Here is a 23,956-nt window from a genome sequence, read left to right on the forward strand (position 1 = left end):
ATTTAATCCCCTCAACAGCCCCATGAGAGAGGGACTATTAATATCTCCATTTTGTGGGTGAGGAAACTGAAGCACAGAGAAGTTAAGTCATTTGCCTAGGGCTGCCCAGCTACTAAGTGGTGGAGCCCAAGACGAATCCCAAGCACTCTGACTCCAGAGCCTGTGCTCGTGTCTGTGCTGGACGGCTCCTTCCCTGTGGGGTTATTTTGAGGATTAAATGAAATAAGGCAGGGAGTTCCCTGGCAGTCCAGTGGTTAGAACTCGGCGCTGTCACTGCCATGGCCTGGGTTGGGGAACTAAGATCCCGCAAGCCGAGCAGCTGGCCAAAAAAAAAAAAAAAAGGAAAGAAATGAAGTACATAAAGCACTCAGTGTGGCCTGGCACACAGCTGTTAGAATTACTGCATTATCTTAAGGTATAAGAGTGGTAATGTCTATAGGTCTATAGACCAGTTCCTGGCGCAAAGGAGTGCTCTAGAAGTTGTTTCCCTTCCCCACTGACTTTATGGGAAAACAGAGAACAGTTTCCAAAGTGCAAGCACACACAGAATATGCTCATTTATGCATGTCATTTTTGTATGCTTTGGATAAGAGGTTGGCGCAGGGGATACCTCAGAACCTGTTGAATCCACCTTCGCTGCATTGCTCTACTCTCATTTTTTTGTCTTTCTTATGCTTCTTTTTTATTGCCTTTATGGTCTTCTAAGGAAAAATTCAAGTTTCCCTGGATTGGGAAAAGCTTGAGCCGAATGTCACAGAAAGTGGAATTGGCTTGTAATGTTGTCTGAAGGCTCAGACTTTGGGGGACACATGAAAAGCCCAGGGACCATTGGGATGTCCTCCTCGGGTGAAATCTTCCTGGGTCTCCACCCTGGGCTGGGCACCCCCTACACACATCTGCCTGCACACATGCTCCCATGATCTGAAATCCACACACTGTTCATACAGTTACTTCACAGCCACACCCACCTCCCCACCTCAGACGTCCCCATTGCCCATGGACCTTCTCTACACAACACACAATGCACACCCTCTCGACATCTGCATCTGCTGCCCGACACACACCCACACACAGACTTTACACGCATGCGTTTGCATGCTCCTTATAGATCCCCCTGTAACCCCCAGATCTTCAGGGGACACATACACATAGCTGTAGACTCTCCATCCACAACATCCCTCATATCATCAGGCTATGTTTAGAATGGTCTTTGATTTTGCTTTCTGCATTTTGCCCTTCTGTTTCTCTATCATCCTAACGACAGACTTAACATAAATGTAGTAGGATGAGGCTTGTGAAACAGCACAATTTTGAACATGTCAGCAGGGTCTGTTGTGTTTTATTTATCTTCAGAACAGACCTCACCTACCTTGCCTTTTCCTGGGAAAAGCTCCATGTTCTTCCATTCGTGGGAAAACGATGGTTGCAGTTACGGGCAGGGCCAGTGACTTTGTGGGGTGGGTGGCAGCAGCAGCCTTAGTTAGAGCAGCTTGCTCAGCTGATCAGTCTGTGGAATGTGGGCCCCCTAATCGGAAGGAGGCCAAGGGGAGGAGGGCATTGCCTTAAGGTCAGCCCCCACCTCAGGAGAAGCCAGAGCAGACGGCCTCGCGCTGAATTCGCTGAGTCCAGCATCCTCTCCGGTGTGAGCCCATCAGTGCTGGCGTGGGTTAGCTCTCACACTCCCCTTTTGCTTATCCCCAACCTCCCACCAACACCCCAGGGCCCGGTTCTTTTCCTTTTGGGAACATGCTCACGCCAGGACAGTAAGGTGTGGCGGGAAGGGCACAGCCCGGGGAGGCAAGGACCGGCTTGGGTTTCCGTAAAGGCGGGTACCAGCAGGAGTGTCACACGCTGTGGGGTCACCACTCTCTGCAGAAGCCAAGGGGAGGCACCATCCTTACGTTCAGGCCTGACCTCTAGCATCTCCACCTGAGCCTCAGGTGCCAGGTGGGCAGCCACGTGGTTGAGGGCATGGACCAAATGCTGTGACCGCCTGGGCCAGCTCTGTGGGACAGAAGCTTCAATAACTCCTATTAATGGGCTACTGCTACAGAGGCCAGGGAAAATGACAAATTCAAGGTGATGAGGAGAGAGTATTACTTCAAGTTTCCAATTGTACAACAGCCTTAGTTTCAGAGCCAGCTGAAGGAATGAGTCACCTTTGACACCAGGAGGCTAGAAGCAGGAGGGAGGTTCCAGAAAATGCTGGGAGGGCGTCCCAATCAAGGGTGGGCAACTTATACATTTTCAGTCTATCCCCAAGAAACTTAGAAATTAGTACACAGGGGACTTCCCTGGTGGCTCAGTGGTTAAGAATCTGCCTGCCAACGCAGGTGACACGGGTTCGAGCCCTGGTCTGGGAAGATCCCACATGCCGCGGAGCAACTAAGCCCGCGCAACACAACTACTGAACCTGGCATGCTCTAGGGCCCACGTGCCGCAACTACTGAAGCCTGTGTGCTACAGCCCACACTCCGCTACAAGAGAAGCCACCGCAATAAGAAGCCCGCGCACCGCAACGAAGAGTAGCCCCCACTCGCCACAACTAGAGAAAGCGCACGTGCAGTAATAAAGACCCAATGTAGCCAAAAATTAAATTAAATTTTTAAAAAAAACGAAATTAGTACAAGGGGTGAGAGGCGACGGGAGGAACGAATAGGTGGAGCACAGAGGATTTCTAGGGCAGTGAAACTACTCCGTAGGATGCTACAGAGATGGACACATATTGTACATTTGTCCAAACCCATAGAAGGTACAACACCAAGAGGGACCCTAATGTCAACTCTGGACTCAGGGTCACTATGACGTGTCAATGTAGGTTCGTCAGTTGTAACAAATGTACCCTCTGGTGGGGCGTTGATATTGGGGGAGGCTGTGTGGGGAGGGGGTATGTAGGAAATCTCTGCCTTCCTCTCAATTTTGCCATGAATCTAAAACTGCTCTTTAAAAAACTTAAAGTCAATAAAAATTAGTACACTCCACTAGATAAAAGGAATAAAAAGAGATTACACTGGTTGGAGGCAACGAGAAAGCACGAGGAATTAAAGAGAGATTGGAACTTTATTATTGAGACTTTCTCCCTGATGAACTCAGAACGGAAAGAGCACTGGAAAGGTTCTGCTTCGGAGAGAAACAGCAACTGTTCAGGCACAAACGTTCATAGATACTCCTCCTGGGGGAATCTCTGGATTCCGAATCCCCCCCAGTTCCCCACTACCCCCCACCCTCACCCAAAGAGTCAGAATTCTGCTCGAAATCCACCTCCACAGAGCAGGGCACAAAACAGCACTTAAAGCCCCAGCTGGTTGACAAGCCTGCAGGAAGTTAGAAAGAAGGGAAGTCAAGGGGTGAACAGAGGAACAGAAGGAGTAAGAAAAGTTAGCTGGATGGAGAAAAGAAAAGGGGGGAAAGATCGCTGATGATGTCGCCCTCCCCCCCCCAGAAAATATAAATATTGTATGAATGTGTTCGTCTCATTTCAGCTGCTTCCCCCAAAGCAGTGGTGACCGCAGCAGCTATGACAATGCCCAGTTCTCCACTTTTTCTTCCCCTTCTTCACTGGGAAAAACAGATATGCCAAGAGTAGCCGAGGGCAGGAAGGGGCATTAAGGAGCAAAGTGGGAGGGCAGCCCCTTGAGAGTGCAAAGGATGGGAGATGAAGCCAGGGCTGTTTTTTAATGAGAAGGAAGCAGCTCCCCAGGTGCTGGTCACCAGGCTCCTTGGATGCCCCTGGCAGACTTTGCTTCTCTGGTTGCCTCTGTCCTTAGAGACAACGTCCTGATGGCAGTGGGGCCTCTGGTCTTCTTGTGGGAGGTCCCGGGTCCTCCAAAAAGCCAAAAGAGGCAGCCTCTGATGCAGCACTCGCTGGAGTGCTAATCGTTCTGAGAAACAGGAATTCCGGGATTGCAGTTCTCCATGTGGGCCTAATCTGATCACCAATTTGCCAATTTGCCTCCACTGCCTAATCCTCAGGGCGCCTCTCCCTCTGCTTCGTCTTCACTGTCCTTCTGGTCCTGGTGACCCCCTGGTGCTGGTGGGTCCTCCTGGTGAAGACAGGTCACTCCCAGGAGGGGCCGGCTCAGTTGTCACTTGGCAGGAGGAGGCCCTTGGGGCAGCCGGGCCGGCCCGGGTCTCCTGGACTTAGACTCTTCACCCACCCACTTCCCATCAAGAGGCTTGTCCCCTCCAGGCTCTTCCTTCCGTCCCCCATCCCCATTGCCCTCCGCCAGGCAGGCATGACTCTCATAGCTAGCTCCTCCTCTGTGCCCTCAGGCATCTGTTGTCTCCCTAATCTCTCTTGGACAACGTAATACACACACATTCACACTCATTGGTATTTGAAGGCCAGGCTCCCCTACCATGTGCGCTCGGTGGGTATCGGCATCAAGTTCAGGTGGGAAACTGAAGGTCAGGCCTAGGTTGCCACCAGCACCAAGCGGCTGGTGCTGGTTCTGACTCCTGGGAAATTGCTCCGAGTTTTGAGTGTCAGCGCATCAGGGAATGGAGAAGAAGGGAAAGGAAAAGCCATGTGATGAAAACCAGGAAGGAACGAATCTTCTGCCAAGTGTCTCCACGGAGAAGCTGTGGCAACAGCAAGAAGCTCTCCACTGTCCCCTCTGAAACCCAAAGCCTCTGGGGTCTGAGTTTTCCAAGACATGCAATAGACACAGACACACTGCAAACCAATTAACCCTCTGAGCCCTGCCGGGACTCTCACTGAAGTCACTTCCAACAAGTAAATTACCTGAATGCATGGAACAGTCACCCTCCTCTTGGGGCCAAGGAAGGGACTGAGCTTCCTGGCTGGCTTAGAAAACAATGCCAGAGAAATGGCCTGGGGGAGGCAGATCCTTCTAGCCGGGAACTCTTGTTCTGTCTTAGCATTCTGGTATCCTGAATCGTTCCACACCCCTTGGGGAAAGGGGAGAGGCCTGGGGGTAGGCTCAACACCCAGGTTGATTCAGACCCTGAGAGACTGTCTCCTGTTGAATCCAACCCAAGCTCAAGAGGCAGCCGAGGGCTGGGGACAAACAGAAGACTGTGTGGAAGGCAGCCACGTGGACAGAGCAGACAGCCCTACGGAACTCAAATCTCCTCTAGTTTCCCAGCTTACCAGGGGGAAAAAGGAATTTCAGCTGCTTTTAGCTCATGTGATGCTTGTTAATCCAGTTTACACTAGAATTTAGCTGCTCTCTGTCCCTCCAAGAGGGGAGCCAGGAAAAGCAGGTGTGGCCTGATGTGCCTCAGTCAGGCCCCTAATTGAAGCAACAAGACAAGCATGCCACAATTCACAGTTTCCACTCTCCCACCTCGACCCACCCCTTACCCCACCAACTGGCCTCAATTAACTCCCAAATCTCCAACACGTAACGGTTCCTGCCAGTGTGGCTCAAAGGGTTAATAAACCAGGACTTCTCAGACAGTTAGGACACAAGCTCATTCACCAACAGGAGCCCGAGAATGGTGACACAGCAACCTAGGGTTTCCTATAGCGATTCTTTGGGGTTTCACCACACCCTGTTTTGTCACAGTTGAGAGCACCTGGATTCTTCCCCAGCCCAAGGCTTCCCAGGAGGCTGGGGAGCTCCTGGGTGATGGCCCGCTCAATCTTATCCAGAAAGCAACCTCCCATGTAGGAACACTGCTGGGACAGGAGCTTGAAACTGGAGATAGGGTTGATGCCAAAGAAGTCCTTATAGGCCTCGCGGTTGGGAAGGTCAAATTTGCTGACGTTGGTCTTTGCCAGGATGGTCTTGAAGATGTAGAATTTATCAGGGTCTTCCACGATGTCCTTAAAGACCAGTTCCCCATCACTGAAGAAGGTCATTTTGTCCTTGTACGTCTGCAGGTAGCGGTCGACCAGGAGGGCGTGAATGCGGACCCGGATGGCATGCTGGCGGATGAAGGCAATCTTGTTCTCCAGCCTGTTCTCAATCACCTGATTCAGGTCTTCCAGGAGGGAGATCTCTTCCCTGAGAAACAGGTCCCAGTGGGTGTCGGGCTTGTAGTCATATGGCCAGAAGGAGCTGACATACACCCTTGGGGGCTCCGTGACGTTGATGAGCGGGGCCAGGCTCCAGAAGAGGGCCCCGTAGACCCTCATGAGCATCTGCATGGCCAGGTTGTCGGCTTTGTTCAGGATGATCCTTATTTGGGACTCGCGCCCCTTCAGCTGGCGGAAGAGCATCTCCAGCTCCAGACCCACGTCCAGCTTGGTTGGGTCAAAGACAACAAAGATGAGGTCCGCTCTGTCGATGAACCACTGGCACACGTCGTTGAACGGGTAACCTTGGGGAGAGGAAGCGAGAAGTCAGGCTGGGCAGGCGCCACCTCAAGCCCCTCACCCCTCTTTCCAGAACCAGACCACTCCGTGGCTCAAAGGGAGTAACGGCATCAGGGAGTTTCTGGGTTTCTAAAGACTTTTAAAGAATTAATTACATATCTCCTGTCCCTTGTCAACCCTCAATCAAGAATGGCCTGGTGGGGGGACTTTCCTGGTGACGCAGTGGTTAAGAATCTGCCTGCCAATGCAGAGGACACAGGTTTGAGCCCTGGTCTAAGAAGATCCCACATGCCACAGAGCAACAATGCCTGTGCACCACAACTACTGATCCTGTGCTCTACAGCCCGTGAGCCACAACTACTGAGCCCACGTGCCACAACTACTGAAGCCCATGCGCCTAGAGCCTGTGCTCCGCAACAAAAAGGAGCCACCTCAATGAGAAGCCAGTGCACCACAAGGAAGAGTAGCCCCCGCTCACTGCAATTGGAGAAAGCCTGCTGGCAGCAATGAAGACCCAACGCAGCCAAAAATAAATAAATAAATTTATTTTTATTAAAAAAAAGGATGGCCTGGGGAATTCCCTGGCAGTCCAGTGGTTAGTACTCCGTGCTTTCACTGCTGAGGCTGAGGGTTCAATCCCTGGATGGGGAAATAAGATCCCACAAGCCGCATGGCAAGGCAGGGGAAAAAAAAGAGAATGGCCTGATCCTTGTTTTAATCCACAATGGAATCCAAGACTCCAGGAAAGCAAAACACTTTTTCCAAATGGAGATTTTCCCACTGTCTGCAAAGATCTGGGCAGTGGCAAAGATGCTGAAGGAAAAATGTCAGGGAATTAGAAGGAATAAAAGAGAAGGTGCCTTACTTAGGGGAAAGAAACATGGACCTGCCATCAAGACCTGGACTAGAACTTGGGCCCTGCCACTGGCCAGCTGAATATTAAATGCTTCTAAGCCTTAGCATTTTAGCTGCAAAATGACAAGAAGAACAATAACACCTAAGATGATATAAAGATTACGATGTTGCTATAAATTTAGCAAAGCACCAAACTAAAACTGCCAGCCTGTCACACAGCCAGCTCAATACATCCTTTAATTTACTTCCACAATGAGAGGACTAGGAATACCTGTCTTGAAATGTTTCTACAATGATCAATCAGTAATGCATAAAATTATCCTATGCATTATAGGAGTGCAATAAAGATTAATTTATTATTATAATTATTAGTGATAATATTATTACTAGCCATAAAACAGGGTTCTGGTTATAACCAAAATGAGAGTTATAACCATAAACTGAGATCCACCATCTGGTCATATATTCCTACAAATGCCCCGTTATGACTCATCTCTGCAGACGGCCCTGCATCATAGTGACACTAAGTGGCACTCCCCTGCCACCTGAAGGCAAGCAGAGCTTTGGAAAGTCTGAGACAGGCTTCTATTGAAGCAGGCCTGGTAAAGCAGGTACTGGGACTAGGAAGAGTTGAAAGTCAGGTTTAACTCAGATCCAAGTTAGCCAGAGGTCAAGTACATGTGGACTGGGATCCAACGAGTCCAGGCTCTCGACCACCCGGACACCATGGGCCTCCCAAAGACAGCTCAGCCCCAGCACAGACCTCAAGGAGCTCCTGACAGAGAAGACCAGGCTTCCCCTTGGGAAAATGCTGATGGCCTCCAAACCTGATCAGTCCTTGGGAAGGGAAAAGGATGAGGTACCCCACACCTAAGAGGCACCACAGTGACAACAAGGGGCTGGAAGCAAAGAATGCATCCCCTGGTCTTGGACAACACTAGCCTCTCCCACGTCTGCCTACCATCCACTGTCTAAAATATTAACAGTTTTCTAAGACAGCGCTCATGCTGTTCAGAAATGATTGTTAAATTACCTCTTTCTTGTTGTTTGCGGTTCTCGATGATGCCTGGCGTATCCACAAATGTGACCCGCTCCAGAAGTTTGTGGGGAACCTCAATGCCGATCAGCTTCTCCAGGAAATTCTGGCCAAACTTCTCAAGGGGCGAGAATGACCGGGCACTGTCAGCAGCCATGACGATACCCTCGATGGTCTTCAACTTGGGCCCGTGCATGAGGACCGTGAACTCGGAGGTGGTGGGCTCGGCGCCTGCACACACAGGCATGGGGTTAAAGGGAACACAGTCATCTCTGGGGAAGCAATCCACCACCAAGGACATGGACAAGCAAGATGTTTCACGGAGGGCTTGCCACAGGCGTTGGATACTATGTTTGCTAACCTAGTGGCTTCTTTTATTTTAATTGTGATAAAATATACATAACATAAAATGTACCATTTTAACCATTTTTAAGTATACAGTTCAGTGGGATTAAGAACATTCACATTGTTGTGCAACCATCACCACCATCCATCTCCAGAATATTTTCATCTTGACAAACTGAAACTCTGTCCCCATCAAACACTAACTCCCATTCCCCCACCCCCCGCCCCTAGAATCTCTCCTGCACTTTCTGTCTCTATGAATTTGACTACTCTGGGACCTCATATAAGTGAACTCATACAATATTTGTCCTTTTGTGTCTAGCTTATTTCACTTAGCATAATGTCTTCAAGGTTTATCCATGCTGTGGCATGTATTAGAAATTCATTCCTTTTCAAGGCTGAATAATATTCCACTGCATGGATGGAACACGTTTTTTTATCCACCATCCATTGATGGACGTTTGGGTTGTTTATAGCTCTTGGCCTTGTGAATAATGCTCTGTGAACATGGGCGTAACTGCTGGTGTCTTGCATGTAATCTTCATTATTATATTGAAGACACGTATGAATATTTTAATTTTTCTTTTTTCTTTTTTTAATCTGTCATATTTTATTTTTTTAATTGAAGTATAATTGACTTACAATATTATGTTAGATTCAGGTATATGACAGAGTGATTCAATAGTTTCATACATTACGAAATTATCTCCACAATAAGTCTAGTTACCATCAGTCACCACACAAAGTTATTACACTGTTGTTGCCTATATTCCCTGTGCTATACATTATGTCCCCTGAATGTTTTCATTCTTCAAAATGCTTTTTACATATGACACTAAAATACCAACAATCACACAAGAAAGTCTCACTGTTACCTGTATAGAGCTGGTAGCGAGTGTTTTCCAGCCCAAGGAGATAGTTTATCATGGTGGATTTGCCAACACTCCACGGTCCCAGGAACAGCACCATTGGCTTGGATGTGATTTCTCCATCTGTGGGCAGCAGGGATGAGACATGGAGGTGAACTCACAAAGCTCCTTACTGAGGAGGGACAGGGTTCTTCACTCTGCGTCCCAGACAGTCCATCTTGAGTTATGGGATTCTACCCTGGACCAGAGAGCGTGTCACCATCAGGGGCACATCTCATGCTATGTTAGTGCAATGACCCAGTTAGAGGACATGGGAAGACAGCATTTGGGCCATGCACAGATCCGCAGCACACCGGCCCCAGAGTGGAAGGGATCAATTGAAGTCAACTCCTCCTGGTTCAGATCTGGGGGCGAACGGTTCATAAAAGGGGCAGGAGAGAGCAGCCATGCAGGGAGAGGCTGAAATGCCGCTATCTGGATTGGTAACCAAACAAAGGACACAGAAGAGGCTTATACACCCTTGGATGGTCTGGACTCGGGCGCTGCCTGTCCCCTGCCTGCCTCCCCTTAACTGCACCTCTTGACACCCCTCCTCAGGCTCAGCCTAAGCCAGGCTCCAGGGCCGGTCTCAAATATTAGTCTCCAAAGTCCACAGCACATTTGCCCGTCTCCGAGACCAAGTGCTGACTCGGCAATTCTCGGGTTCTTGTCCCATGTTGGGGAGAACACCCTGCCTGGGCTTCCCCAGTTGGGGTCCCTGAGCAGGAAAAGCAGAATTCTCCAGGGCTCAGGGAAGGGGCAGTGAGAGGCTTCTTCCTGCTGACTTACAGCCCCTCCTTGAGCCCTGAGACCAAGATGGTGTCTTGTGAGGGGAGAGCACATATTTATTACCTGAAATTGGTACCAGGCCATGCCCCTTCCTCCCTGCTGGTAAAGACACTCAGTGAGTCCTTCGCACTGCTGGGTGTCAACCCCTGGCTCGGGGACAGGAAGGGACTGGCGGGCTGGGGGTTGGGGGTGGCAGGAGTCCCCAGTTACAGCCACAGAGTTCCTACAAGAAGCCTTTTTCCCCAGGCCCAGGCCACGCCAAGGGGAACTGGGCCTTCCAGCTCTCCCCCGAGACCACTCCAGCAGGCTTTGCTGGCTGCTGTTCCCGCTCTCTGCAGCAGGGGGCGGCACTGGCACACGCAGGAGGCTGCAAGTGAGGGACCCAGCAGGGAGGTCACACAGGAGGCTGCCCAGGGGCACAGAGGAGCCCTGGCACTGGCGAGAGACGAAGGGAGAGGAGGGAGCCTGGAAAGTGAGATCAGGACACTGGGATGCTCTCCCTACAGAGAAACCATCCCCCTGGGCCGCCTGTCGAAGAAGATTGCAAGGGAATTGTGAAAAAGGAAGAAGGAGAAAGTTACCACTCCTAATTCCAGCTGTGTGGTCTGAGTAGCCCAGCATCTCTCAGGGCCTCCGGTCCACCTTCTGTAAAGCAGGAATAATGTAGGCCCTACAACACCGCATCCGCTGTAGAGCCATTGGGAACATCACGGAGATGATACAGAAACAGCCAACTAACACAGGAAGAGACGTGCAAACCACTAGCCATTAAATGGCAATTAGATGCCATTGTTAACAGGTTTCCAAGACAAGCGACACTTAAAAATGGCCTTGCTGTGGGGCAACAAGAACACTATCCTGTTGTTGTGGGTACACAGAGGACAACCTAAGGCAACTGAGCAACAACTATCAAAATACTGAATTCCAGCATTTCTTTAAAAAATGTATCCCTCAAATATACTTCCATGAAATACATAACACTTACAGCAGTGTTTGTAACGCTTTAAAAACAGAACATGGCAAACACCCCGTGTTCCATCAGCAGGGTATGTCATTTAGGGTGGTGGGTTCACAAGGACCAGAAAGAGCAGCTCTGTGGTGTCATCCCATCTTTGTAAAACAAACGAAAAGACACCCTTGGATATGCTCATGTAAGCAGAGCGCTATCTGGAAGTATTCATGAGAAACCATAGCAGCAGCTGTCTCTGGGAGTGGAATTAGAGAGGCTGGAAATCAAGAAAGAGATTTTTATTTTTCAATCTATACTATTTTGCACAGAACTTTTTTGGCAACAAGTATATCTTATATTTATGATTTTGAAAATCAATTTCTGAAAGAATCCAGACCCAAGGGAAGTTGAGTTGAGAAGCCATTAGGAGGAGGGAAGGATTCTAGGCCAATCAGGGGACTGAAGACACCACCTGTATGTGAATGGGGAGCCCTTCGTGGCTCTTGAGCACAGGAGGGATGGAAGTTGGCATCTCCATCCTTGGAAACCAAAACTGCCTGCATGAATGCTCACAGATGAAACACTTGCTCTCCCATAAAGCCCTGTGCAAATTAAGGGGCACACCTGCTGGGAAAGGATGGTTCGTGCCATTGAGGTCTCTGCCCCTCCCTGATAACTCAGGAGAACTCCCCTTGAGGGCTCAGGGAAGTGTGGACAGTCAGAGGTATAGGCCCGACCTCCGACCTCCGGACACTAGAGGTACCTGTGATCTCGTGCTGCCGAAGCTCATTGTATTTGTAAGACTGCTCCAGGGGCTTGATGGATGAGTGGTAGATCTTTCGAAGCCGCTGCAGCACCACTGGGGGCAGAGAAGGGCAAGGGTCAGGCAGGGGCCTCACCGGGCGGCTTCACCGCTGTGGATCCATCTCACTCCCCAGGGCGGCTCTGGCCCCGCCTGGTGGGGAGCAGGGGCCGTGCAGTACATCAGTGTTCCTGGGGGGAGCTGGTGCACATTCCAACCCTCAGAAATCTTTCAACCGAAAGGCATCCCCCCAACCCCTGAAAGTCTCCAGAGCTTTTTTTTTAACCTAACCCTCTTCTCCTTCCCCTCAACAGTGTGTCCAGAAGCACCACTTCAGCCTGCAGCTACCTGAAGGCCCTTTCTATGGCAGATGGGAACCCCATCTCCTTCTCTCTGCCCCCGCAAACTGTACTCATGCTTGCCTTAGGTTTAGAGGGCAAGGAGGCATGGCCGCCCCAGCCCTGCACCCTTCACCGCATCCTCGGTGCCCCTGGGAGGATTCAAACATCCCAAGTATCTTCTTGAGAAGAGTGTGGCTCCAGGGAGAAGGGACTCGTGGCGTGAGGCACAGGGAGGGAAGAACATGGGGCCACCGAGGGTCAGTCTTTCCAGCCCCTGCCCGTGAGCTGCCCGTCTCCAGCTGTGTGCCAGAGCAAAGCCCTGCCCTGCTCTGAGCTTTCACCAGCTCATCGATTAAGAGGAGACAGTAAGCCCTGCTGAAAGCCTTGGGTTATTACAAGAATGAAATGAAATACTGGACACCAAAGGGCTTTATCAACTGAAAAAATCAAAGCCAAAGTGATGAACAACCCTCCCTGGCCATGACTTGGAGGCTGCACCGTCCCCAGGCAGCAGCACTGGGATTTGCCTCCCACCCTTTCGCTGGTCCCTCTGCTTGGATCGCCTTTCCTCCTCCCCACCAACCCAGAGCCCCCCAGCCTTGGATGCTGCGCACAGAGCCTTCTCCATGAAGCCCCCCATCTCCAGGGCACTCCTCCTCCCTGGGGTGCCTGCTGGTCTCAGAGCTGCAGCCATGCCCCGCCAGGTGCTCTGTGGCCGCTGGCCACAGGGCTCTCCCAGCCCAGCCCAGGTTCTCACCAACACACCACACAGCCCACCCCCCGCCCCACCCCTACCACCCCAGCCCCCCACCTCCCAGCTCCTGCCCCTGGTTACCAGAGTAATCATCAGTTGGCTTGTCCTCATTCAGCATCAGAGTTTTCTCAATGTGGGAGCGGTCCCTCAGCGGGGTTTCCTCACTCACATCTTCCGCCTCTTCTGGGGAGAGAAGCAGAGAGCAGGGTTAGGGCAGAACTAGGAGCCAGTGGCTCTAGGTTCCCTCCAGTCAGGCAAGGGTGGGGCTGTGAGCAAGTGCTGACCAAGGCTTGCCAACTTCAACTGCAAGGAGCCCTGTTTCTAGGAGGGAGTTTTAAAATTCAAACTCAACTTGTTAAGCTCCTCGATCCATTTTAGGTATTCAACAACTGTTGATTGAGCACCTACTACATACACCAAGCACGGAGCACGGCGTTGTGAATGCCGTGGTGCCCAAAACCAACCCAGCTCTGCCCTTGTGGAGTTTTCTACAGTCTGGAGGGGAGAGGGGGTGAAATAACCTGGAAAGTAATATAATTACAGACAGCGATGTGTGTACGTACGGAAGGAAAGATTCCAGAAGCTAGGAGGGCCTAAGAAGTGTGCCTACGAAGTCTTAGCAGGGGGAGTTAGAAAACTTCCTGAGAGGAGTGGTTTATAGGAGTCTGCATTTGGGGTTCTAAGAGAACCATTGGCCTGGTCAGGTGTGCATTTTATCAGGAAGAGCTGCTACAGGGAGTCTTGGGAAGCGGGGTGGGGAGGGGGGAGGGAGAGGCGGGACCACTGCTGCTTCTGACCCAGCAAGAGATGTCCCTGACCACCTGAGGCTCCAGGGAGGGGTGCTCACATTCCTGGGCCTCTAACATCACAGCTGTTTCTACGGGGGCTGATTGCACAAAGGATTTTAGGTGATAGAAGGAGGATAGACTTGGCCTGTGGGGCAGAGGGAGACCAGTTCCAGGAGGGAGGGGAGAAGAGAAGAATCAATGTGCCTCATGCAGCACCTCAAAAGAGTGATTCTTTCTGAGATCAGATCCAGAACTGGGAGGCCAGGGGAAGGGGAGGGGCTTGCTCCCCCAGCGTGAGTACCTGACAGGTGTGGAAACTAAACTCTGCAAGAAAACCTGTGTTGGAAAGTGAAGATTGACCCCAGTGCCTCCATCCTACAAGCCAGTTCTTGGTCCCGGTCAGTGTACTTGGTGGATGAGGCCACACCTCCCTAGGATGCTACAGCCTCCAATGTTGCCCAGCAGCTTTGGCCCTGCCCCCCCACCCCCCCCACCCCGTTCCCCAGCACTGAGAGCAAGCAGGTGGACGGACATCTGTGGGACATCAGTGTCACAGACAGCCCGAGGTTTCTTATCACCATCCTGACATGGCCTAGTCTTCAAGGGGAGATCCCAGGAGCTAGCCCACCAACATGGTCCCGCAGTGCCCCCTCACACCCACCAGCCTGCCTCTGGGCCTGAAATCCTGCCACTATGCCCCCCACCGCCACCCCGTCCTTTGGGTTAAGGCACCGGTCTGTGTCAAAGTGCATTGAGGGACCTTAACCGGTAAGTTTCTGATGGCCTATAACGTGATCAGGTTCCTCTGGGCTCTCCAGGGTCCCTCCGAAGTGGGGATAAGTGGCTAATGAACAGCCCGAAGGCACCCCAAGGGCCGGGCAACCCCCATGGGGCCTCCACCCCACGAACCCGGGGCTGGCTGGGGGCTCTCCCGCCCTGTGGGACCCTGCCTGCCCCTAAACACAAGACCTCCGGGAAGACCGCAGCCGTCCCAATTCCCAGAGCAGCCGCCACGCCCCCGCCAGCCCTCCTCCCCCGCGGAGGTGCCCGGAGCAGCCCTGGGATCCCCTACCCTGAGGCCCCTCCTCCTTGGGCTCCTGCGCCTCGGCCCCCTCGGGCCCCGCGTGCAACTCCTCAGCGCTCGGTCGGGCCCCCTCCTCCCCGCTGCTCGCGCTTCCCGCCGCTTCCTGGGCTCCTTCCACGACTTCCTCCCCGGCTTCTTCCTCTTCCGAGGAGCCCCCTGCTTCTTCCGAACTAGCCCCGTCGCCGCTGTCCTCTTCGGATTCTTCGCCCCCCTCTTCTTCGTAGGAGGCCGCGTCCTCATGGTCCTCGGGCATCCCCTCTGCGGGGCGGTCCTCCTGCGCACCCCCCACCTCTGCGCGCGTGTCCGACGCTGGGCTGGGGCTGGGCTCCCCCTGGTCCTCCGCCCCCTCCGCGGCTTCTGCGTCCAAGTCCGCGACTCCATCTGGCAATTCTGGCTCCTGACCGGGCCCTGGGCTGCCCTCCCTTCCTGTCTCGACCTCCTTGCTGGGAGAGTCCCCTGAGTCTTCAGGCTCTGGGGGCCCTGCTGCTGCTTCCTGCGCGGGGTCGTCCCCTAGCGCCTCCGCGGCTTCCTCGGAGACCTCGCCACTCCCAGCTTGTCCCTCCGCCTCCAGTCCTGGGCCCTCTCCTGAGCTGAGCTCTGGCGCCCCCTCCTCCCCGGGCGCCCCCTCCCCTCCTGGGGGAAGGGCGCTTGCTCCAGGTGGGCCCGTATCTTCCTCCCCAGACCCCGCAGGTTCCCCGGGGGGAGCTGACTCGGAGGCTGAGGCTTTGGAGAGGCTGGCTTCAGGATCAGAGCCCAGGCGGTTGGTGGCGGGGGCCCCGGCGGCTGTCTTCTCCGAGCCCCCAGCCTCCCTGCCATCTGTGGGGTGAAGGAGCGGGTTCGTCTCTCCAGGGGACGCTTCTGCCTGAAGCGCCCTTTCCTTCTCCTCTAGACTTGGGTCTCCAGCAGAGAAATGATTCTCCAACAAACTGCCAACATCTTCTGTGCCACCCGAAGCGGAAACTTGCAGTTCTAGATGATTAGAACACGATTGGTAAATGTCAAGGGGTTGGCACACGCTTTGCTTCTCAAAAGTCTAACTCAGCCTAGCTCCTGTCTCCAGGAGAGCGGTGCGGACCAGCGGGACTGTGGGGCTCCTCCCTCCCTGGTCTTCATTACCGCCCTGCGTGGCCGGCAGAGCCTCCCTCTTGATGGGAGCCCTGGCTCAGAGCGAACAGCTGACCCACCCCGAGCCCCGCCCCTGACCCTGCCTCTCCAGCCTCCCCGTGGGGATGGAAGTTGGGCGAGCCCTTCCAGCCCTTCCTCAGCCTTGCAGGCAGACACGTGCAGCCTGGCTTACCCGGAGATCTTTCCAGGATAGGACAGATGCATGTCCACCCCACCCCTTATCAGTTCCTAGAGTCATTAACCAGCGTGCTTTTTATATTGCTACCAGCAAAGTAGTGAAAACAGGTGTGTGCTGGCCAGATCCTCTTAGCTTAAGGAGCAGAGCACTTAGGGGATTACTTGTGGCTCTCAACCTTAAGTCACACATCCAATTCTGTCCCCTTAAGGGCAGGCATTTGCTGGCCTCTCTACCTAAGATTAGAGGGGACATGGCCTGAGGAGGAAGAGATACACAAAACGGGCAGGCCTGGGCTTCCTGGTGGCCTTAGCAAACCCCTCCTGAGGGGATCCCCTTCTAAGGGCCCAGAGCTTTACGGGGAGAGCCAAGGGCACTGGGAGAGCAAAGCAGAAGGCAGGAAGGGGCCCAATCTGTGTCAGATGCCTCTGTCAAGGGACAAGTGTGATTTATTTGGACAATGGGGTCAAAAGAGAGGGTGGGGCCTAACCCTTCTGCCCCCTCCCACCCAGGTTGGAACCTGTTTAAGGAGGAGACCCACAGAGGGGGAACATTGCCGACACATGGGGATGAGGGGACGGGACCGTGGGTGCCCTGCCTCAGGGTAGCTGAGACATCCCCAGGTCTCCCTTGATTCACAGGACTCTTTCTGAGGAAGCAGCATCCCTCCTCCCTGCTAGGTACAGCGCCTCCTCTCTCAGGCCCAGCTCTGCCTCCCACAAAGAAAAACCACTTCTTGGAGGTACCTACCCCTTCTGCCTCGGGATACCCACCCCCTTGTTCCCTGAAAGCTGCGGAAGCCTCCAGAGGCCAGGAACAAATATTTTCTCATTAACCCTCACTGATACAACCTGCTGTCAAATTCAGAAGGATGGGAAGTTTGGGTGCCTTTTATTATAAAGGAGCCCACATGTTGATATAACACTTCCCCCAACAACCTTCACATTTGTGACCACATTCACCTCCCTTATTACTGTCAGCCAGGTTTCAGAAGTGAAGGTCTAGAGAAAGTCTTTGATTTACCCAAGACACCAGGTGGCTAGAGGGCAAGTGGAACCCAGAACTGCCTGCTCCTTGTCCAGGCCTTCCATGCTACACTGTGTTGAGGGGAGCATAGAGGAACCCCTTCCCGCTGGTACCTCGCCCCTCCCTGCATGCGCCCTCTCTGACCCCTGGACTGCAGGAACCAAGGCTTAATCCTCCCTCTGTTCCCAGAGCTGGGACACTGCCTGACCCCCAGAAAGTGCTATGAAGAGGTCCATGGGGAGATTTGGGTACAATAGGAATTCCTGGTCTCTTAGTGGGGGGAGCTGGAGGTTACTCATTAAAATTTTCTTTCATTACCACCTGAATACCTGTAAGTCCTGATTCCTTTGCTTGCATCTCTATCTCCCCCCCACCCCCACCCTCCCACCCCCGAGAACCTCTGGAAAAAAATCTTATGGCAGGAATTTGGTTTAATCCAAGAGATTGACAGGCCTCTGAGCAGCAAGATAAATGTGAGATACATTTGCACAATTATTCAGTGTGCCAGGCAATGCTTGAGCACTTTATGTATAAAACATGAACTTACTTGATCTTACTCAACTTGCTTACTTCTGTAAAACAAGTCTTACTCATCCCCATTTTACAGATGAGAGGACTGGAATTAGAGGCACTGAATGCCTTGTCCAACATCACACAGCTAGCAACTGGCTGAGGCCATTTAACTCCAGAGCTGCCGAGGAGATTGCCTGACCCTACAGAAGGGTTCTACCCTGCCCCCTACCCCATCCTACCCCCCCTCCCCCGTGCTACTCAGCGTGTGGTCCAGGCCCCTGCAGCATCAGCATCACCTGGGAACCTGGTAGAGACGCAGACTCTCAGGCCCCAGCCTAGAACCACTGAATCAGAATCTGCATTTTAACAATTCATTTGTTGCATATTACAGTTTGAGAAGCACAGTCTACATGAGCTCAGAAAACTGCCTCTGAACCAGTGGTTCTTGACACTGGCTGTGTATTGATCCCACTCCTCTCTCCCTCCTCAGAGGCTCTGATTCAATTAGTCCAGGGTGTAGCCCCAGCATCAGAATTTACCACCCCCCAAAAAAATAATTGGGGAGCAATTCTAACATGCAGCCAAAGCTGCAAACCTCTGCTCAGTCAAATCATCCTGACCTCAAGGCTTCTGCTCTTGGCCCCTCCCCGCTCGCGTGCCCACTGGAGGCTCCCAAATTAGATGGGTCAACAGGCCTTTGCATTTGACCTTGAAATAGCAGTGGTCAAGGATTCTCCTCTAGGGAATCCAGCCCTTTCCAACAGGCCTTGTCACCCTCTACTATTAATGTTGTTGATGATGATGGTGATGATGATGGTGGTGATAGTGATTTTGATGGTGTTGTTGATGGTGATGATACCGGGCTGAAGAGACTGTGGGTCCGAATGCCTGTGGCATTTCTAATATTGTCAAAACACCAGCTGTCCTGGTGGGGGTGAGAGAGCTGCATCCTCTGTAGGGAGATAAGGACCCCAGACTTTGGAGGTATACGTGACCTTCTCACTGTTGTGTATTTCCACGCCTGGACCCCGGACAGGAAGTCAAGTGGGTACATGTGTGTATACACATTTACATCCATACTCTTCCCTGGTTTTTATGACTTAGTGCCAAGCTGCCCTTGCCCTTCCGCTAAGCAATTTGGAGTGAAAAAAAAACCCAGGGTGATGGTTTCATGCCCTGTGACCTTCCTTCCCAGGCTAAAAATAACTTCTCTGACAGAAAGTCTCTCAATGGAACAAGCCATGCCATTGGGTCCGCAGAGCTCAATCCCCAGGAAGCAGCTGTGCCATTGGGCCCAATCTCTCCTCCAGGAGGCAGTCAGAGGCTTCAAGAGCCTCCAGTTAAACTCAGTTCAATTCTGTGAAATCAAACCCAGTGTCTTACCACCCACCCTGGCCTCCCTAGGGTCTTGCTGAAGCCCCCTAGCAGCCCTGGAGGAGGGGTGGGGGACGCAGAGGACCCAGGACATGCTGGCCAGTGTGAGAGCCTGGTAAGATGAGTCTCAGTCTACCCCAGGACACGTGGTACCACACTGTATGTGCTAATGTCAAGGCAGCCGCCCGGGCCCTGGACAGGGTACGTGAATAGCAAGTCCCCAGCCCAGCCTGGGCGATCATGGGAAGGCCCCTGAGCCTGACAGGCTGGTGCCCCAGGCAAAACACAGCATAAACTGGCTCTGCTTTCTCTCCTGACGCCCCCTCTGCCGTCAGCCGTTCTCTGGGGGATGGGGGGGGCAACCATTCAGCTGCTCCCCCCCCCACAGCCTTAGTGGGAACCCCAGGCTCAGTTCCTCTCTCCTCTCTCCACCACCAAACACTGGACTTTTTTCCAGCTCCTAACTCTTCCCAAACACTTTTGTGCAGACTCAGGTTACTGTGGAGTTGCCAGGGGACTTGGTGAGTCCACTGCAGAGGAGGAAGCTCTGGCTGGAGAGCTTTAGAGACTTGCCCAAGATCAGGGGTAAAGTTGGGACAGAGCCCAAGTTCATGGCCCTCAGTCTAGAGTTCTTTCTGCTCCCACATGGTTTGCAAACCATGTCCCATGAGATGCTTAGGTTCCATGGAAGGGCCTAGTGGGTGAGGGGAGATGAAGGAGCTGGGGTTCAGCCACTGCCTTGGTACTTCCTGCCCAGCAGCTCTCCTTGGGTCTGTCTGTCCCACTGCCTAAGTCAGGTGGGGTGGGGTGGTTGACAACCACTCTCCTGCCTCCCCTGCCTTCTCCCTAAAAATTCCTCCTCTTGATCATTTTCTCCAGCAGCCCAAGAAGCCCCCTGTCACAGCATCTTTTCACTTTGCTGATCAACATGCACCCGGCACAGAGCTAGATGACATCTGACCTTCACACAGAACTTCATACTTCCCCAAGTAACTTCATGTTCTTCATCCCCCCCAGCAGTCCTCTGAAGCAGGGAAAGCAAGGATTATTAACTTCTCTTGAAATGAGAAAGCAGACACAGCAAAGTCAAGTGTTGGCTCAACAGGCCATCCAGGGCTGGGCTAGCACTCGGGCCAAGAAACAAAGCTGAGCTCTCTGGACCACAGCGAGTGGCATCCAAGCCCTTTCCAAGGGCTTTCTCGGCACAGATGCCCCATCTCCAGGGTTGGGTCAGTGTGAATCTGGGTGTTTCACAAGGTGATTTTAATGAACACCAAAGTTTGAGAATCCCTGCTCTGGGTCACCCTCAGTACCAAGTGTCAGGGAGTCTGTCTCGAGTTTGGAACTGGACCTCGGGAAAAGGGAGGTCAACGCCCAAGATCTTTTGTTTGGTTGACCTGCTTTGGCCGACCTCTTCACGGACCAGAATGTAGGCTCAGTTCCAACCTTCCAAGTCTCCTTAGCACATGTTTCCAAGCATCTGTCGACGTGACTTCTCATCCGTTTGAAGTGAAACCATTGAGTGCAAAGTCACACACAGGTAGAATACACCATTACTCATACATGATTATGCAGATGCGTCATCAGTAAAAAAAAAAAAAAAAAAAGAGTCCTGGTGGTACAATCACTTTCCTCTTCTACCTCTGGACACACCTGTCCCTGGGAGTCAGGAATAGTGGTCTGGTCGTCCAGGGAGTCCCCCGTCTTTCACAGGGGACTGTCCTCTGCCCACACACTTGGACGTCTCATCTGCGGTGCCTGAGGTGCAGTGGAGGGCACTTCAGAATCAAAGTTCACGAGGCCAGAGCGGCAGCCCAACCCCTCCGTGTTCTAGATCCTGTCCCTGAGCACTCCTGGACTGAGCCAATGGCAGCGACCCCTCTGGCATCACATTTTTTCTTGGCCTTTTTTTTTTTTTTTTGCGGTACGTGGGCCTCTCACTGTTGTGGCCTCTCCCGTTGCGGAGCACAGGCTCCGGAGGCGCAGGCTCAGCGGCCATGGCTCACGGGCCCAGCCTCTCGGCGGCATGTGGGATCCTCCCGGACCGGGGTATGAACCTGCGTCCCCTGCATCGGCAGGTGGACTCTCAACCACTGCGCCACCAGGGAAGCCCTTTCTTGGCCTTATTTATAGAGTGAATGTTCACTGCTCAGGGCCCCTTGTTTCTTCACCTCTTGGATGAGTCTTCAGATGGCTTTACAGACGTTGATGCTGAAAAGGAACTTAGGAGGGAAGTGGGACCTCCTGGGACCCTGAGACCCTCTCCCTCACCATCCTGTGGGCCCCTCTCTCCTCCCCCCAGACAAGGAGACCAGGCAGCCATTCACGGAAGGTTCTTTGACTTCCTGGCCAAGTTCCTAAAGTCAAGCCTAATCCCACCAGGACAGCTTGTCCCGGGCTGGACTCTAGCCCCAAAATAATTCACCCAAGGGATAGGACACAATGATGTGGCAGCAGTCAGTGGGAACCATGGGATGGGGGTCAAAAGGGACCTCCTCACAGACGAACTGGTTTGATTTCACTGATCAGGATCCTAAAACTCTGATAAGTGATTTTCCCAAGACCACAGGGCTAGTTAGGCTAGTTAGCAGTGGGCTGGTTCTGGAACCCAGCTCTCCACCAATTCCAGGTCTCTTGAGTTGTCCCAGCATCTGGCCACTCCCCCGCCCACCCCGAAATGAGAGGGGGTGAGTCAGCCTCAGACGGACAGCGACTTCTCTGCCTACCCTCTTCTTCCTCCCTTTGAAAAGGATGTTCAAGACTTCAAGACAATTGTTTTTAACCCATGAAGTCCAGAGATTGACAGAATAACTCCATCCCTCTTCCCCACCCCTAATTCCTGGGAATTCTTGGTTTGGGAGGTACACAGAGAAATCGCCCGGGACCCCACAGCCATGGTGTACACACGTGCTCAGCACTGACGCCCGGAGGATTCATGAATATGGGTGAGTACTCACTTTCAAAAGGCAAGTACCTTTGGAAGAAGCAAAACATTAAGCCCTAAGCCCTGGGTGTGACTCGATCATTAAAGGGATGCTCAGCTTTCCCTGCCTGAAGTGAGCACAGATCCTTGCAGGAGTCATTGGCAATACTTCCTCCATTCAGAGGGGCCGAGGTGGGTGGGAAGGAAAAGGAAGGAGGGAGGAGTGCAAGTTGGATTCTGAGGCAGGCGGGTGGTTTCCCCCACCTCCACCTCCTCACCCGAGAGCTCGAAGACCACCTCTGGGAGGGCTGATGGTCTAACTTTGGGGTACCAGGCAGGGAGCAACCCACTGGGGGCTAAAGGAGTGTGGCTCCCCAAGGTCGCCGTCAGATAAACGCCTTGGGTTCAGGTCGGAGCCGTCATGGGCTTGGCGGGTGTGGGGGAGCAATGACACAGACCCACCTCCTCCCCGAGCCAGGGAAGTGGGAGGAAGCTAGCTTGGTTCTCGAGCTCAGGAACCAGATCTGACACCTTCCTGGGCCAGGCCCACATCTCAGGGCTTTCCTTTGCCGCGAGACCCAGAGCCAGACTGGTCTCTCTGGACACCGTCAGAAGCCAGGAGAGCTGGGCTCTGCTCCCTGGAGCCTTCCTCACTGCCACGCAGGTTAGTATATGGGCTGCCCCTCACTCCCCACACCCAGCTCCATTCACCCATAAAACGCAGAGAATGATACCTGCTTTGCCAACCCCTTTGGAGTATTTTAAACATCAGATGATGTTTAAAAACATTCTATGGGGAATTTCCCAGTGGTCCAGTGGTTAGGACTCAGCACTTTCAGTGCCGGGATCTGGGTTCAATCCCTGGTCGGGGAACTAAGATTCTGCAAGTCGTATGGCCAAAAAAAAAAAAAAAAAAAAAGCACTCTATGAATGTCAGGTATGATAATAATAATTTCCTAGAAGAGCAAAGATGCCAGGACAAAAACAGAACGAGCTTTGGACAGAAACCAAGCTGGCTCACCTGCACCCTACTCCACTCAACCCCCTGTTTCTGGGGGTCAGTCAGTGGGTCAGGAGAGGTCTTTCTGCCCGGGGTCCTTCTCCCCTTCTTCCAACTGGAAGCAGCTCAGACAAGGAGCTGTGGGCGCCTGGGGGTGACCCAGCTCTCCATGGTTCCCGCTGGCCTGGGTCGGGAACAGACCTGGCTACCAACACTCCCGGGCCCAGTCCTCGGCCTCCTCAGCCCCAGGCTAATTCCTGCGGCCACTGACTCCCACTTCCAGGCAGCCCTGACTCACCCAGAAACTTCCGCGACCACACTTGCCTCCCCCTCTGTTTTCTGCCTCCCAGGCCCCTCCCAACCAGCTGTTGAAGTGAGGTGACCCTGCACTTTGTCCCAATGCAAAGGCATATCAGGGCCACATCTGTGTGAGAACGGGTGAGGGCCCTTCCCCGCTCTGGGAACTGGCAGCATGATAGGAGATAGGCCACTCGAGTTGCCCACATGGCCTCACCGCCGTCCTTAAGACCAGTGAGCGCAAGGAGCAAAACAGTACGCCCTTCAGGAGCGACTCAGGCTTCCAGGACACTGCTATGGCCATCCCAGAGACAAGGGAGAGCAGCTCCATCTCCCCCTCAGCGGCACTTTGCTTGTCCAGCAATCAGAGCTAATGTTTCCATGGCTTGGAAGGGCCTCACACACCAGCCTGCATGCCCCGACTACCGCAGCCCCTTCACCTTGGCACCGCCAGCAGCTCTGCCCACCTCCACAGCTCTCCCCCCACCATGCCAGCTCAGGGGTGAGGCGTCATCCTTAGCAAATCTCACCCCCAGGAGCCCCCGCCACCAGGTCCGCTCAGAGGAGTTTAGGCAGGAAGGTCAAGCCA

The 23,956-nt window shown here is 52.9% G+C and overlaps 1 protein-coding gene across 2 annotated transcripts in view; it reads right to left on the minus strand.

Moving 5' to 3' along the window:
• Positions 1-5,366: 5,366 nt before the first annotated feature.
• Positions 5,367-23,956, minus strand: part of SRL (sarcalumenin) — a 33,374-nt gene continuing 14,784 nt past the window's right edge. Inside the window, exons 2-7 of one of the 2 annotated variants that reach the window (XM_079946330.1) lie at positions 14,923-15,903; positions 13,144-13,245; positions 11,929-12,024; positions 9,395-9,511; positions 8,172-8,405; positions 5,367-6,288 (exon numbers count right to left, since the gene is read on the minus strand). In XM_079946330.1, coding sequence (XP_079802456.1) covers positions 5,477-6,288; positions 8,172-8,405; positions 9,395-9,511; positions 11,929-12,024; positions 13,144-13,245; positions 14,923-15,903 — 2,342 coding nt within the window. In that variant the 3' untranslated portion in view covers positions 5,367-5,476. The remainder of the gene's footprint in view (positions 6,289-8,171; positions 8,406-9,394; positions 9,512-11,928; positions 12,025-13,143; positions 13,246-14,922; positions 15,904-23,956) is intronic. The other variant, XM_079946331.1, reaches the window with a different exon arrangement.

The sequence above is a fragment of the Stenella coeruleoalba genome (genome assembly GCF_951394435.1).
Source record: "Stenella coeruleoalba genome assembly, chromosome: 15".
Classification (NCBI taxonomy): Eukaryota; Metazoa; Chordata; class Mammalia; order Artiodactyla; family Delphinidae; genus Stenella; species Stenella coeruleoalba.